The 15,583-nt window shown below is 47.5% G+C and overlaps 1 protein-coding gene across 1 annotated transcript in view; it reads left to right on the top strand.

The window, feature by feature from the left end:
- Window positions 1-144: 144 nt before the first annotated feature.
- INSR (insulin receptor) overlaps window positions 145-15,583 on the top strand; it is a gene marked incomplete at its 5' end in the record, with an annotated part of 18,150 nt that continues 2,711 nt past the window's right edge. Inside the window, 16 exons of the mRNA XM_010155188.1 lie at window positions 145-290; window positions 590-734; window positions 970-1,184; window positions 3,801-3,927; window positions 4,552-4,802; window positions 5,180-5,347; window positions 6,020-6,221; window positions 10,775-11,046; window positions 11,368-11,510; window positions 12,195-12,354; window positions 12,704-12,803; window positions 13,062-13,129; window positions 13,325-13,554; window positions 13,880-13,990; window positions 14,070-14,229; window positions 15,050-15,179. Coding sequence (XP_010153490.1) covers window positions 145-290; window positions 590-734; window positions 970-1,184; window positions 3,801-3,927; window positions 4,552-4,802; window positions 5,180-5,347; window positions 6,020-6,221; window positions 10,775-11,046; window positions 11,368-11,510; window positions 12,195-12,354; window positions 12,704-12,803; window positions 13,062-13,129; window positions 13,325-13,554; window positions 13,880-13,990; window positions 14,070-14,229; window positions 15,050-15,179 — 2,628 coding nt within the window. The remainder of the gene's footprint in view (window positions 291-589; window positions 735-969; window positions 1,185-3,800; window positions 3,928-4,551; window positions 4,803-5,179; window positions 5,348-6,019; window positions 6,222-10,774; window positions 11,047-11,367; window positions 11,511-12,194; window positions 12,355-12,703; window positions 12,804-13,061; window positions 13,130-13,324; window positions 13,555-13,879; window positions 13,991-14,069; window positions 14,230-15,049; window positions 15,180-15,583) is intronic.

The following is a 15,583-nucleotide window of genomic DNA, read 5'->3' as shown; positions in this document are numbered from 1 at the left end:
GGAGCCATGCACTGCGAGTGAATCCCGTGGCACATTGTCAGGACACCGTTGCTGTGAATCGATTACTTTTGGGAATTGCTGGGGACGCCCCAGATGACGTTGTGCCAAAGCATCACGCCTACGTGCCTGACTCTTGTTTTGCAGCTTGCACTGCACACCCTGCGCAGGGCCCTGTCCGAAGGTTTGCGACTACGGGAAGGAGAAGACGATAGATTCGGTGACATCGGCACAGGAGCTCCGTGGCTGCACAGTTGTTAATGGAAGCTTGGTTATAAATATCCGTGGAGGAAGTAAGTTCTGCATGAGTAAGGGGGTAGGGAGCGCTGGGTGTCAGGTCAGTGAATATGACACCCTCCACGAGCCGGGGCATTTCTCTTTTGCTTTGACCACTCTGAATCTTAGAGTGATTCAGAAAAACAACCGCAGAGCAGAGGCTCTTGTGATGTTCATTTGGGGCTTTTTTGATAACTGATTTTGTGAGGTGTTATGAATTTAGGTAAAGTGGTTCTACATAATGTGTTTGGGTTCTGAGATCAGTGTTTCCCTCTGTGATATCAGAAAACTGAACCCACTGTTTTTCTCTCTGCAGATAACATAGCAGCTGAGCTAGAAGCGAATCTTGGCTTGATAGAAGAAATCTCAGGTTACCTAAAAATCCGCCGGTCTTACGCCTTGGTTTCTCTTTCTTTTTTTCGTAAACTGCATCTGATTAGAGGAGAAACACTAGAAGCTGGGTGAGTTCCTTCGAAAGAGACTTTATTTTAATGCTTTGAAGTGTAAGGAGTGCCAGTGCTATCAGGGTGATTTGTATTGGTAAACAATCCCTAAGTTATTTTTAAATATTGCCCTGCCTGTGGCTTGTGGCTACCAGGGAAGATCGTTTGCATTCATCTGTCTGGATTAGTGCATGAGAAAAGAAGAGTTTGCAGTGCATCCCCCCCCAATCCACACTTCATTCTCTGCTTTCAGGAATTATTCATTTTACGCCTTGGACAACCAGAATCTTCGCCAACTCTGGGACTGGGGTAAACACAACCTCACTATTGCACGAGGCAAACTTTTCTTCCACTACAATCCCAAACTGTGCTTGTCGGAAATCCACAAGATGGAGGAGATTTCTGGGACTAAGGGGCGTCAGGAAAGGAACGACATAGCCCTGAAGACGAACGGTGATCAAGCTTCATGTAAGAAAGCCTCAGAATGCAGCGAGACTTGCATCGTTTTCCCTTCCCTCTGCCTTGCCGACCTCACACTTATTTCTCCCAGCCTGGCCTGTGATGTTTTTCCAGGGACTGTCCTTGTCCTTTTGGTAAAGCACCAGACACGTGACTTGCCGCTTGCTTGTGCGCTGCAGCGACACTGTCAATGCGCCACGAGTAAAAGCACTTACGGGTTCTGCATCTGGCCAGGAGCCTACCTAGCCAGCTTTGGTCTTCAGAAGTTTGCTCTTTGTGTGCTCAGCTGGGAGGTGTTCAGGGCTGAGGGTATTGTGTCTTTTTGGAGAGTGTAGCGCGACATAACCTCAGTCCAGACTGGGACTTTGTGTTACTGCTGAGTACCTGATTAATAGTCATCATCTTCTTTTCCCATGCCGTGAGGCGACAGTATGCACACGGAATAAACACAGTAGAGAAACAGGGTTTCCCCCTGTCTCTGGAGCTGTGTGAGGGAATTGCTATGACAACAGTCAAGATATTTTTTTCAGCAATTTGCTTCTTGGAGGTTTTTACGCTAACAGCTTTCTTCAAGAACAGCAATAAGATAGTGCCTGTGACTGTGAGGAGCACATGCTTAAGGAGCAAACACACAGTGTTGCTTTCTGCTCTAAGGAAAGTCATAGAAACATAGAATGGTTTGGGTTGGAAGGGACCTTAAAGATCATCTAGTTCCAACCCCCCTGCCATTGGCAGTGACACCTTCCATAGCCCAGGTTGCTCAAAGGCTCATCCAGCCTGGCCTTGAAGGCATCCAGGGATGGGGCATCCACAGCTTCTCTGGGCAACCTGTCCCAGTGCCTCACCACCCTCTCTGGGAAGAACTTCTTCCTGATATCTAATCTAAACCTCCCCACTTTCAATTTAAACCCGTTACCACTTGTCCTGTTGCTACAGGTTGCTGAAGGTGTAGTTCTGCAGGCACTTGTTGTGGCAACAGTTCTTGGGCACCCCAACCCTGCAGTTTGTTCCCATTCTATGCCACGCACGATCCCCTTACCCTGTTTGTGCCAGTAAAACTCTTACAGGGCCGCATGGCGAACCAGACCGTTGAATTAATATGGGGTAAAAAATAGCGAGCCGTTTCTGCTTTGTTGTTCTTGGGTTGTGTCATCTCTCTGCTCTGATTTATTGTCTAGCCCCACCAAGTTCTACGTGCACACAGGGACAGGAGCACGTGCAGGTTGACACGTTAGACGCTTGTAGCAGGTATTGCCGCCAAAACCCCCAGCGTTACTTCAGCTGTGATTTCAGGTTCATTTCAAGAGCGTTTCAGTTCCTTGCTCTTTCCACAGCTTGCAGTGCAGCTTCCATCATCCTGGGGCTGCAGTGTTGCTCTGTATTTGGTGACAGCATCGCTTCAGCAACCCCTTCCCCTCGTTATGCTGGTGTAGCTGTTTGTAAAAGACTTAACGAAGTGGAGATCTTTCAGCTAAATCTGTTTCCTAAGCTGGTTTGCCACGTAACAACACGTGGCAACATGTGGAGAAGGGAATGTAATGACTGCCTGCCTAAAAACTGGCAGTACCAGTGAAAAAACCTACAGGGAGCCGTACCCTCAAGGCTATCACAGCTCCAGCCCGGGCAGAGGGAAGGAGGCACAAGGAATTAGCTGCCTGTAAAGGTTATCTCTGCCCTTGAGACATCAACTAGCTCTTCCCACATTTGGGTATGAGACAGGATTTGGGGATGAGACTGGATTTGGGGTGCAAACTCAGCTCTGTCATGTGGTTTTGTGCAGCCCCCGGGCTGGCTGGCTGTTTTGTTTGAAGGCAGCTGGAGGAGATGGTTGTATTTCTCTTTGCCAGCTTTAACTTCACTCTGCTGAGTGGTTCCCTGTGCCATCCTCCCAGCTCAAACCACAGGTTGCCAGCCTGTTTGGCTTTTTGTTTGTTTTCACATTTCAGAGCAGTTTTCACATTGGCAGCGTCCTGTTTACAAAAAAAAATAAAAAAGGAGGAAAAACAAAGCCCTTGTTTGTTCTGGATGTGATGCCAGTGAAATGAATGTTCTTCCTCCCTTGTGTAGCTGCTGCAGGAATGGCAAATCCAGTCAGAGCTACACAGTTTGTCCTTCTCGGACTGCTTGGACATACCATACCATAATGTGTCCCCTGAGCCTCAAAACCCCACCCTCCCACAACTGTCCGTTGTCCTTCCCTCCTGTTTGCACAGGGACCATGCTACTCCTGGGCAAGGCTGGAATTCAGGCAGTTAGTTTTTGTAGCTTCTGCCTTCTGTGCAAACTATGCTACTGGATTCAGCTGTGTAGATCATCATGAATTTTAAAATACATTGCCTTTAGGTTTTTCACTTACTAGAATTTAGTTCAGCTCTTCTACAGGGTCATTTTCATAAAGTCATAGAAAGATGTAAGCTGGCAGGAACCTTAGGAGGTCACCTGTTCCAACCCCTGGCTTCAGGCAGAAATAGCAACCAAGCAAGGTAAGGTTTTAATGAGTAGCTCTTCTCAATGCCAAGATTCTCATGTTTATCCGTGGAGAAAATAAACTTTCAAAATAATTAAAAATAGAAACCTTTATTTTTCAGCCTTAACAAAATTACTGTTGGTTCTGTTGTGTTACAGGTGAAAATGAATTGCTGAAATTTTCTTCCATTAGAACTTCTCATGACAAGATCCTGTTGAAGTGGGAGCCGTACTGGCCTCCCGATTTCCGTGATCTCCTGGGATTTATGCTTTTTTACAAAGAAGCGTAAGTGATCCACCGTTAGGTTACAAAATAATAGCCATGCTGGGCTTCCACAACTGGCAGTTGGCATTGAAAAGTAGATATTAAACCTGCTGTGGGCATAGCTATTTAGTCTCTGTGGCTGTCGGGCTCCTACACTTAAGATCCCAATGTTACCCTTATAGAAAAGTGTTCATTAAGATCCCTGACTTACTGAGCTGTGTCCAGTCAAAATTCCTCCTTAAAGAACTACATTAGTTGTTCCAGCTGTTCTAGACACACATACTCTAACCATGGAGTTTATCATCTCCCCACTATCGCCATGGGGTGTTGAGGTTTTTAATCCTTTTGAGGTGGGAAAGATTCTTTTAGAATCAAGGTTACTGAGCTGGCTTTCATAAAGCTGAAAATAATTAGCCTGGGTTTAGTTGTTGGGGTCATCTGTGGAACAGGACCCGATCTGCGATGCTGTTGGGAGACTGGGCTGCGGAGCTCCCTGTGCATCATGTTCCGAATACGTGCAGTGAGATAGTTGTGCTTTCTCCAAAGGGTAAAGGATTCTAACCTTCAATGATCTCTTTAGGAATGTCATTTTTAAAAGCTTGAATTAGGATTCTGTTAATTTGAGGCTTTTCTCTTTTTTTAAAGTCCATACCAGAATGTGACGGAGTTTGATGGCCAAGATGCCTGTGGGTCAAATAGCTGGACAGTCGTAGACGTTGACCCACCTCCACGCTCAAACGAGCCCAAAGCCCAGGCCCAGCCAGGCTGGCTCCTGAGGGGCTTGAAGCCGTGGACGCAGTACGCTGTGTTTGTGAAAACTCTGGTCACCTTCTCAGATGAGCGAAGGACATACGGAGCAAAGAGTGAAATCATCTACGTCCAGACCAACGCTACTGGTCAGTGTCATTAATTCGTGTGGCCTTGCAGGTGCAAAACAGACCTCACCAGCCTTCTGCCTGGTAGTCGTGGTCATCCCATGGCTGTGCAACCTGCACGGCCGTTGCTGCTCTACTTGGTAGCTGAGTATTCCTAAACGAATGGAAGGACGTGCGCTTCCCTGCGTGGGGAGGTCGTGCCCACGTGCACTTCATCCCTCAGGCTCATGTGGCCGCGTGTAAGAGCTTGTGTTGACGCTGGTGTCAGTGTACCTACCACGGACATGGACATTCCCATGGACATGGCAACTCGCCTGTGTTTCTCCTTTGTCCTGTCCTTTGTCCTTTGCTCTCGCAGAGCAGGGGAAGTGACCTGTCTCTTTTTCCCACCCATGCAGTTCCGTCAGTCCCATTAGATCCCATATCTGTTTCCAACTCTTCGTCCCAAATCATTCTGAAGTGGAAGCCACCCTCGGAGCCCAACGGAAACATCACGCACTACCTGGTGTTCTGGCAGCAGCAGGCAGAAGACAGTGAGCTGTACGAACTTGATTACTGCTTAAAAGGTGAGTGTGTGTTTCTCTCTCTGCCTTTCTTTGTAGCTTTCTCAGAACTGGATGGAGATTTTTCACAAATCTGGAGGTGCTCTGGATCCCTAATTTTGCTGTTTGCAAGGCGGTTGCTCAAGCAACAGGTTGAGCTGCAGCTGCGTTCTCCCATTGTTCAGTCACGTTATACATGAGGGGCTATGGCCCAGTTCTGTGCAAAAGCTCTCCAAAACCCCTTTTTTTTTTTTTAATAAAATAATCAGATGGGTTTTTTCCCCCTGGGGATCTCCCTTCTGCACTTGTTCCTTTAAAACTGAGGAATAACTTCCTAGCAGCTATGGACACAGTACTGGAAACAATCTCGGTGTTTCTGGAAATCACTTAATTTGTTAAGACATCCTGTGCCTGCTTTGGAATTTTTTCAGAACACAGAGTTTCACTGGGCACTGCCCTGTGCTACCGAAACTGAGATGAACTGGGGTAGAACTCTGACTGCAGCAGCATCTGAGCTCCCTTTCAAAGACAGCACAGTTTGGAATCAAAAGCCGTTGAAAAAAAGAGGGAAACGTGCTCAGCTTGTTTTTCTGAAAGCTCAGAATGCCGAAATGTGCTATGAAACACACACGTAGTATCCAACATCTGCGGCTGCCATGTCAGGCATGAGTGCTATTAAAATTGTCTTGTCCCTAGGATTAAAACTGCCCTCAAGGACGTGGTCTCCGCCTTTTGAATCCGAAGACCCTCAGAAGTACAATCAAAGTGAAAATGAGGATGTCAGTGGAGAATGTTGCTCCTGTCCCAAAACCGATTCCCAAATACAGAAGGAGCTGGAAGAGTCTGCATTCCGCAAGACATTTGAGAACTACCTTCACAATGAGGTTTTTGTCCCCAGGTACGAATATCCAACCGGGTGCTGTGGGGTAGGGAGATGTGGTTCGTACGAAACACACGTGTTGGACGTGGCCGTGTTGCCGGTCTCTCTGGGCTTGTGCGGGGCTGTCTGGTCCAGCTGAACGGGTGGTGGAGAGCTGAGTACCCACGACTGGTGTTCCTACAGATAGGGAAGATCCTGCTTTTATTTCCTGTCTCTGAGTTCTCCTCAGCTTGAGAATACAGTCAGAATCCTTAACAAATAGCTAAACGCCCGCAGCTCATTTAAATGTCTGTGATGCCAAGAATAGCTATTTTTTTCTGCCCTAAAATGTTGTGGTCTAGCTCTTCATGCAGTTGAAAAGGAAAAGAAAAAGGGAAAGTTCACCATGCCTTAGTCTTGTCCTTTAGCACGGTATTTGCGGTCTTCCTTGCACTTAGTCTGGGAAATACCTCCAATACCATGAGGAATGCAGCTGCTGTGGGCGGTGGATGTCCTGTTTTGAATGGCACACACGGTGTCACATTAGGTGGTGTTGAATGTCTTCACACTTCATATGCAACTTACAGAGGAAGCGCTGGGAATCAGGTTAGAGTCTCTAACGATTTACCCTCTTCGCTGTCACGCATTTTGTGCTCTAAATTTATTCTCTGCTTACTGCCCTCAGCCAATAAACATTTATTTGCAGCTGCTGGACAAAAGATGCATTGCTGCCCTGAACTATTTTTATTATTCTTACTTGGGTTTTATTGTTGGGTACATTACTGGACAGTGTCTCTGTGAGCCTGGCTTGATGCCTGCGGGTGTCACGTGGAAGCTTGTGCAGAGTCACTCCGTTTGCTCTTTCCTTGCTGTTGGTGCCGATCAGGACAAGTTGCAGTGTGCAAAATGATGCCAGCACACAACATATTCAGAAGCAGCAGAGAACCAAGCCATGTCGGAAGCCAAACTCCTCTCGATGTAGGCAGACAATTCTGACAATCTGATTGCTTTTTTTTTTCTTCTTCTTTTTTCTTTCTTTTCAATTTTATTGTGCAGCCAGCCCAGGATGCTTCTCAGGCCAGTTTCTGGGGTATGTATTTTAGGAAGAAACCAATCACCAGGATGTGCCACCTTGTCAGCCTGCTAAGGAAGAAACCTCCCCTTCCCTAGGCTAACTAACCCTTTTGAAACAAGCCCTTTTTGCTGTTACAAGTCAGCAGCAAAGACACCTTCCTGCCAGCACGTGTCCTGCTTGTCTTTTCTGACAGGCTCCAGGCTGTGGCAGTGTAAATTAGAATTAGGTGAATACCGTGCCTGTTGCCTGCTCACAGGGCAGCCTGTCTAGAGCCTGGCGACTGAACAAGAAGTGTGTTTTACTTCAGGTTCTTTTTGTGTGGCTTCTGATAGTTTATTGACGTCTCTCCAGGCTCTGTGTGGACTCCCCTCGAGATCAGAAGCCTTCTGCCACTCACAAGGAGGAGTCTCACAGATGAGGCCAGCAGGGAATAGGAGATGGCAGGGCTGCAGAAAGAGCAGTTGAGAAGTTACTCCCCCTACATCTTGTCTCCTTGTTTTCCACAAGGAATTTTCCTCCTCCTGTCCTGTTCCCAGCTGTCCGATCCCTGTGCAGTGTCCAGTCCGTATGAGGCTGTGCCATGGATCCGCCATGCTCTGCCTTCGTCCAGGTCTGGTCTCACCTGACTCTCAGAACCCTGCTGGAAGTCACTGTTCCTTCCCCTCGTGCACGGTTGATTTAGCTACTCAAGGAGATCCTATCACCCATCTCGTGGGTTAATTTGCTCTGGCGCTGGCAAGGCAAAGTGGAAGTTTCTAAACGCTTCTTGCCATACCCACCTTCCCAGCCGGAGCTGGCGGGTATCTTTACACCACGTAACCTCCCTTTGTAGCTGAACAAAGTGGCCATCAGAAGCTGATGCTTTGTTTCTTCTTTCCTGTGTTATTTGCTCCTCTATTGGAACGAGTTTTGCACAGCAAACGGGTGGTTGCACGCTGGAGGTTCTGGAGTCCCCATCCTTGGAGATACTCAGAACCTGACTGGACATGGTCCTGAGCAACCTGCTCTAGCTGCCCCTGTTTTGAGCAGGGAGGTGGATTAGACAATCTCCAGAGTTGCCTTCCAACCTCAACCGCTCCATGATTCTGTGGAAAGCATGGAAAGATTTCAGAAGTAACAAAAGTCCTGAGAGGCAGTGAGGACCTAAACGGCTGCTATTCCGGATGTAATTTCGGGTATACCCTCCACCATCCCCACTGCAGAAAAAGCAGTCTCGCTCTTCTCTGTCTCTATCCTCTCTCTCTCTGTTGCACACACGTGTGCCGTTACACACATCAGCGGGTCACAGAGAGAACAAGATCTGGGAAATTACTCACCTGAAACATAACGTTTTTTTTCCGGGGTTTCCCAGTTCAATCCAGTTAATCAGACAAATACATAAATGCTTTTGCCAGCGCAAGGGGGAAGGCGGGCCAGCTGTTTCCTGCTCGTTTCAGATGTGTGATAAAACATGGCTTAACCTCGCTAAGGCAGTTCTCAAGTCCCCCAGTGCAGGCCATATTACATGTGATGAGTTGTCGCTTCCATCCTTCCGGGAACCTCATGCATGTGGATAGTCTGGAACAGGAGGAAAAGGAACCTGAATCTGGGTAGTTCACAGGGAAGGTCATTGGAGCTACTGAAGCAGCTGTGAGTCATAATGAAATTTGCACTAGACCTCAGATGTTTGAAAATACAGAGAATTTGGCAAGAAAATTACTGCAAATCCAGGATAATAAATATGGGAAGATCGGGGATTTCAGCTTCAAAAGTTTCTCTTGTTTTCTGTTACTTGAGAAGGGAGAAGTTATTCTTGCACTTTACTGTGTTGCATCAGTGGTCAAATTACTGTTTTACTTGGGAAAAACAAAATTCTCTTAAACACGAGGAACAGCTGAATCCACACATTGTAAACAGTGACGTGTAACTTTGCTTTTAAGTCCAGACGAGGTTCTGGTTGACCATCAAGATTCCTGCCGAAGGAGGGAGGTGGCATGACCCAGCCCTGGGTCTCTGAACTCTGCCCCAGTGTTGGGGGACGCTGAATGAACAATGCACAAGCTGAGATAACAGCAGCTCCAAAATGAGTTAACTAGTAATTAGAGAAAGAGAAAAGGATGTGCTCTGCTGACCCTGCCGTTTGGCATCCCATTTTTCCATCAGGTGGATGGATATGCTCACGTCGTTGTGTACAACCTGATGTTTAGTTTGCAGGAATCTTAAAATCTGCTTTCCAGCCGGTCACGTTTGCTGGGGGAGGGGGAATAACACCAGGGAGCGGAGCTGGGGGTTGGTTGCAGCCAAGGACCTGATCCGTGCAGTCCCCCGTTGGAGCTGTAGTGGGCCAATCATTTGCCTGGCAGTCAGAGGGTGGCAGCGGAAAGTTCAGTTCAGGAGCAAAGATTTGCTTCAACAGCTTGTTACATTTTTAGAGACTGGAGATGCCTCAAGTGTGAGTTCAGTTCAGGTCACTCTTTGTACCCTTTAATAGCTGCACACACATACACACACAAAAAAAGATCATCATCGCCTTAAAATACACGGTCTTGTCTTCAAGTGGCTTTAATTCCTTTTGTGCAACCAAACACTATTACTGATTCACCACGTTGGTTACTTCCCAACCTGGAATTCCTCGTGGCAAATATGCAGCAGGACAGGGAGTGTTAGAACAAGGAGTTTTGTTTTGGTACTTGTCCCTTTCCAAGAAAATGAAATGTGTGAACGGTTCTTAATTCTCTTTAATTTACTGGGCAGAGTCTGACATGACGGTTGGGTGGTAGCGCTCACTTGTGAGTTGACAGGATCACACTGCTGATTCTGGTTTTACAACTGCAAAAAACCTGATTTTCAGACTATAGTGAGCCGAGAAGCAAGATTTGGTTAACCAAACCACACAAGTAGTGGAGAATCTGGATCTGTGAGTTTTAAATGCCCCTGTTGAAAGGAACGTGGTTGATTTTGGTCTCTCAGGAAAAGGTTAAAATCATCTGTCTGCATTCAGCTGTGGGGACCAGTGGCAGAGGTATTCCAGTGAGCTGTGAAACAGGTCTTACGCTTTACAAATGCGACTTTATGACCCTTGGGGTATGCGGAGCAGCTACGTTCATCAGAGCAGGGGGCTGTGGTACGACTGTGTGTGCTGGAGTGTGCAGGAGGTGATCTTGGAAGCGTGGCAGCACTGTACAAGGCATCCGTGAGGCGGCCTGGTAAAGCTGTGTTGGGCTGAGAGCGTCTAGCAGAACTTGAATTCTCAAGGAAATGCTTCAGACTTGGATTATTTTTCCCCCTGTGTGAAGCTGTGCAGGGAAGGAGTCTCAGGGATATGTGGTTTTTAAATATCTCTGTGTGTTACAGGAGGTGAGGCAGATTGCGTGTTGAAAAACAAAACCAGGTCCTGAATTTCTTTGCTGCATTGCAGACCTGAGACTTGAATCTGAGTTTCCCGTGGTGCTCTGAGCCCTCCTGTTTTAACTCCTTTCAGAGGAAGGCGTTTACACTGAATGTAACACGTGACGTTGTAACCTGTGTTACTTCACAGGCCATCAAGAAAACGAAGAGACCTCGGCTCTGTGGCAAATGCCACTGTGGTGATACCCACCATCGCATCCTCTCCAAACTATTCTGCAGCAGCACCTGAGAACGCAGAGGAGCAGAAACCTTTTGAAAAAGTGAAGTCTAAGGAGTCTTTGGTGATCTCGGGCCTGCGGCATTTCACCGGCTATCGCATTGAGCTCCATGCTTGTAACCATGATGCCCAGGAATCCCGATGCAGTGTCGCAGCTTACGTCAGCGCCAGGACCATGCCGGAAGGTAATTATCGTCCCGAGCTTTGCTGTGGGTTGATGGCTGTTTTCAGAGTAGTGCTTTTCCTACGGGAGCCAGCTGCAGCACAGAAACATCGCTAGGACCGGTGCTCTCTTACGTCCTGGTAAGAAAGAATCATAGAATCATGGAATGGTTTGGGTTGGAAGGGACCTTAAAAGATCATCTAGTTCCAACCCCCCTGCCACGGGCAGGGACACCTTCCATAGACCAGGTTGCTAGAAAAGGATGATAGACGAAGTACTGGCAGTTTTGCATTTTGCAAAAGACACAAAATAAAACTGTAATTAATCATGACCTTGGTTTTAGCTAAGGCTGATGACATCGTTGGTCCAGTTACCCATGAGCTGGTTGAAAAAAATGCCGTGCATTTGAAGTGGCAGGAGCCGAAGGAGCCAAACGGTCTCATTGTGCTGTATGAAGTGAATTACGGGCGTCTCGGGGAGACAGAGGTGAGAATTCCTGCGGGTCCCTTAACACAGCACCTTTGGAGAAGCAGCTCGGCCTGGGGGTCCAGGAGAGTTGAGCCTTTTACAGGCATCGTGCATAGGGTGTTCTGGCCTGTCTGGTTTGCCTGTGGGTGAACCAGTGTGACATAAAACTTAACTGATGAATTGGTATCCTCTGCAAGGCTGGCTGTGGCAACACTGAGAAATAGAAATCTGCCTCTCTGCTGCCTGTTGGCCAAGTAAGCGTGTCCGATTTGCCAGCTTTCTGCATGGAGGTGGGGTTTTTAAAAGTTCATTTCACAGAAGGACAGAAAACATCCATCTAGTTTTAAGTTGCTTTGAGAAATCAAGAGAGCGTTGAGCAGGCAGAGAGGCTGTGGGCAGCCCTGCTGCCCGTGCAGAATGCCAGGGCTGTGTGGGCAGGAGGGCTTGCCAGCCCCGGTCGGGTTTCAGGGCTGAGGTCTAGTACAGCAAATGGCATATGCTCTCTGTAATCTGAACTACCAAACTGTAAAATGCAAATCCAGGACAAACCACTCTCTTGGAAAAGACCTGAGCATGTGAAAGCCCTATTTGTGTACATTTGCCAGGCAAGGAGGTGAGGTAGAACTCCTGGTGTGCTGTTATAGAGCTCTGGGTTGTTGCAGAGGTGGTGTAATTCAGCCTTCCTCTTCCCTCCTCCCTCAGGAAGCTCACTACTGCGTTTCCCGTAAGCATTTTGCCAGCGAGCAGGGCTGTAAACTCCGTGGACTGCAGCCTGGAAACTACAGTGTCCGTATAAGAGCTACGTCACTGGCTGGAAACGGCTCGTGGACAGAACCTACCTATTTTTATGTCGCCGATTATTGTGAGTTCACTGGGTTTTTCCCAACATTTAATTCCTGATAGAAGCCTGGGTTATTTTTGGAAGATGGGGGATAAGCAAGCAATGCACAGGGGACTGTAGGGGATCATAAAATATTTACCAATACATCATCTACTTTGGAGAAACTGAAGTTACTTAGAAATGTGTGACTTCTCTTCACGTGGCTGTTGAACAGCAGTCTGAGTTCTCATTCTGACCAGCCCCGCTGTCTGTAGCTGGAGCAGCCTCCAGTTTCATGTTTGTTCCCATTTATCCAAGGGGAGATTTTACTGAGGAAAAGACTTGGATTTTGGACCTATATAATACCTCCAACTCTCTCTTTCTCTCTTAGTGAATGCTCAGCCTAATATTGCTGTTATAATTGTCCCGATTATTTTTGCCATCATAATTGCTGGCATTATTGGAGCTGCTTACGTGCTTGTGAAAAAGAGGTGAGTGCAATTTTGTGTTGTTTTCACCAGAACAAGCAAAACCTGCATCCAAAGATTTTGTTTGTTTGTTAGAAGTAACTCTGGGTTTATTTTCTAATTTAGATAATGACTGCAACAGTAATTTAGTTTAGGAAATACTTTGTGCTGTTGGAAATTGGGACTGTTTGCATTTGCTGCACACTTTGGGAATCAAACTGCCTTCGGTTCTGACGTGTCGGAGGCAGCAGATGTGCTGACGGGTGCGTGTCTCTCTTCCAGACAAACCGAAGGACCAACTGGGCCGCTCTATGCATCCTCTAACCCTGAGTATCTCAGCGCCAGCGACGGTGAGAGCAATGAGGGCTTCCTTCAGTGCCCTCTTTGGTGTGTGGTCATTCAGACAGTGCAGCAGTATGGGACTGGCATTGTCTTCAGGGAGTTGTTCTAGTCATTTTTTCAATTTATGCCCATTTCTGTGGCTGCTACAGAAATGTCTTCCCAAAGGTACTTGCTCAATTCAGAAACTCTCTCTCTGCTCACAGTCTATGTCCCCGATGAATGGGAGGTCCCACGAGACAAGATCACTCTCCTCCGAGAGCTGGGACAGGGCTCCTTCGGCATGGTGTACGAAGGAATCGCCAAGGACATAGTGAAGGGAGAGCCGGAGACTCGCGTAGCTGTGAAAACGGTTAACGAATCGGCCAGCCTCCGCGAGCGCATCGAGTTCTTAAACGAAGCTTCTGTGATGAAAGGGTTCAGCTGCCATCATGTGGTAAGCATCGCCAGCTGCCTCGGCTGATGAGCAGCTCCCACCGCATAACTAATCGTTGCGTGGTGCTTTCAGAGCTTGACAGGGCGTTCAGCTGCCAGAACAGCCCTCCTGCAGGGCCGGTTGATCGGAAAAAGCTGCGATCTTTCCGTGCCGTGCTTTACAAAATGCATCTTCCAGAACTTCTCGTCGTGACGGGGCTTTGTGGTGCTGTTCTGAGCGCTTGTTGGGGAGCTGCCTGCTTTGCTGTATCCCCCTCTGTTCATTGCTGGGCTCTGCCTGGTGGGCTTGGACACAACCTGAAGGGAATTTCTCTCTTATTTTCCAGGTTCGCCTCCTCGGGGTGGTCTCAAAAGGGCAACCTACTCTGGTGGTCATGGAGCTAATGGCACATGGAGACTTGAAAAGTTACCTTCGCTCTTTGAGACCCGATGCTGAGGTAAAGACAGGAGAGGGGGGAGGGTGTTGTGCAACAGACTAACTTGGTTTGGATTTTAATACTTGTTATTTATTGGTAGAACAACCCTGGTCGTCCGCCCCCGACCCTGAGAGAAATGATCCAGATGGCTGCCGAGATTGCCGATGGCATGGCCTACCTGAACGCCAAGAAGTTTGTTCACAGGGATCTCGCGGCTCGGAACTGTATGGTTGCAGAAGACTTCACTGTAAAGATTGGAGGTATGTAGTGTGTGATCAGAAGATAATTCTCTGGGTTGTATTTCTTGTAAAGGCAAATAAATGAGGCCCAAGACCAGCACAGCAACCACAGGTGATTTCCACTGGCTCCCTTTGGAAACGCAGCAAACTTTCCTTGTTTTCTTCCCTGTGAAAGAACTGTGTGGACTTTAGTAAGAAAATAATGTCCCTTAGAGCCAGAGCAGCTTTTCTCACCTCCTCTGTTCTCAAACCTCTGTCCAACAGGTTTATTGCCTTTCCAGCCTGAGCTACCTAGGGTCTCACTGTTCTTTGATTCCTGAGAATTCTGACTAAGAAGGTGTTGGGTCCAGCAAACCAAGTATTGATAACCCTATCATTAGGTCAGGTGCCTTTTAAAAGTCGTTTATCTTCCATGAGAACCAGTTTTTAACCCGAACCCTTTTAGAAATAGGTAAATATAACGTTTAAAAATAATTTAAACCTCCACAGCCTCGTGTTTTTTCAGACCTCTTTGGACTCAAAGCCAAGGCAGTGGGATTGCAGTGCAAAGAGGGCTCTGTTTGGCTTAAAGAGGTGAAGAAAAATACTGTTTAGAGTAGAAGCTGTCACTAAAAATCTTAACTCTGGAGTCTCTATCTGTAGAAAAAAATGCAGGGAAAGGGAAAACCTTCAGAGTGTTACTCACAAGGTGACAAATGACGACAGGTTGGGCCATAGGAGGCTTACAGGGTGTGTGAAAACAGCCTGGCGTCAGAGGTAGGAAGCGTTCGTCTGGAGATGTTGCACAGTAAAAGTAGCAGGGAAGGAGAGACTTGTAACACATCCCAATTGCTTTTCTCAGACTTTGGCATGACCAGAGATATCTATGAGACGGATTATTACCGCAAAGGAGGCAAAGGACTGCTGCCTGTGCGGTGGATGGCACCCGAGTCACTAAAGGATGGTGTTTTCACTACTTATTCCGATGTGTGGTAAGTTGTACTGCCAGTCCCAGATGGATTCTAGCTCAAGAGCTCACAGTTTTAACACAGATGCTTTAAATTGTGAGTTACAGACTTCCTCAGGGTCCAGGGACACCTTCCACTAGACCAGGTTGCTCCAAGCCTCATCCAGCCTGGCCTTGGACACTGCCAGGGATGGGACATCCACAGCTTCTCTGGGCAACCTGTCCCAGTGCCTTCCCACCCTCTCTGGGAAGAATTCCTTCCTGATGTCCCATCTCCATCTCCCTCTTTCCATTTAAACCTATTACCCCTTGTCCTGTCACTACAGGCCCTTATAAAAAGCCCCACCAGCCTTCCTTGTAGCCCCTTCAGGTACTGGAAGGTGCTATAAGGTCTCCCCGGAGCCTTCTCTTCTCCAGGCTGAACAAGCC

Source organism: Eurypyga helias, unplaced genomic scaffold (assembly GCF_000690775.1).
Source record: "Eurypyga helias isolate BGI_N326 unplaced genomic scaffold, ASM69077v1 scaffold4277, whole genome shotgun sequence".
NCBI classification, from domain to species: Eukaryota; Metazoa; Chordata; class Aves; order Eurypygiformes; family Eurypygidae; genus Eurypyga; species Eurypyga helias.
This window is presented reverse-complemented; position numbering and strand designations above follow the sequence as displayed.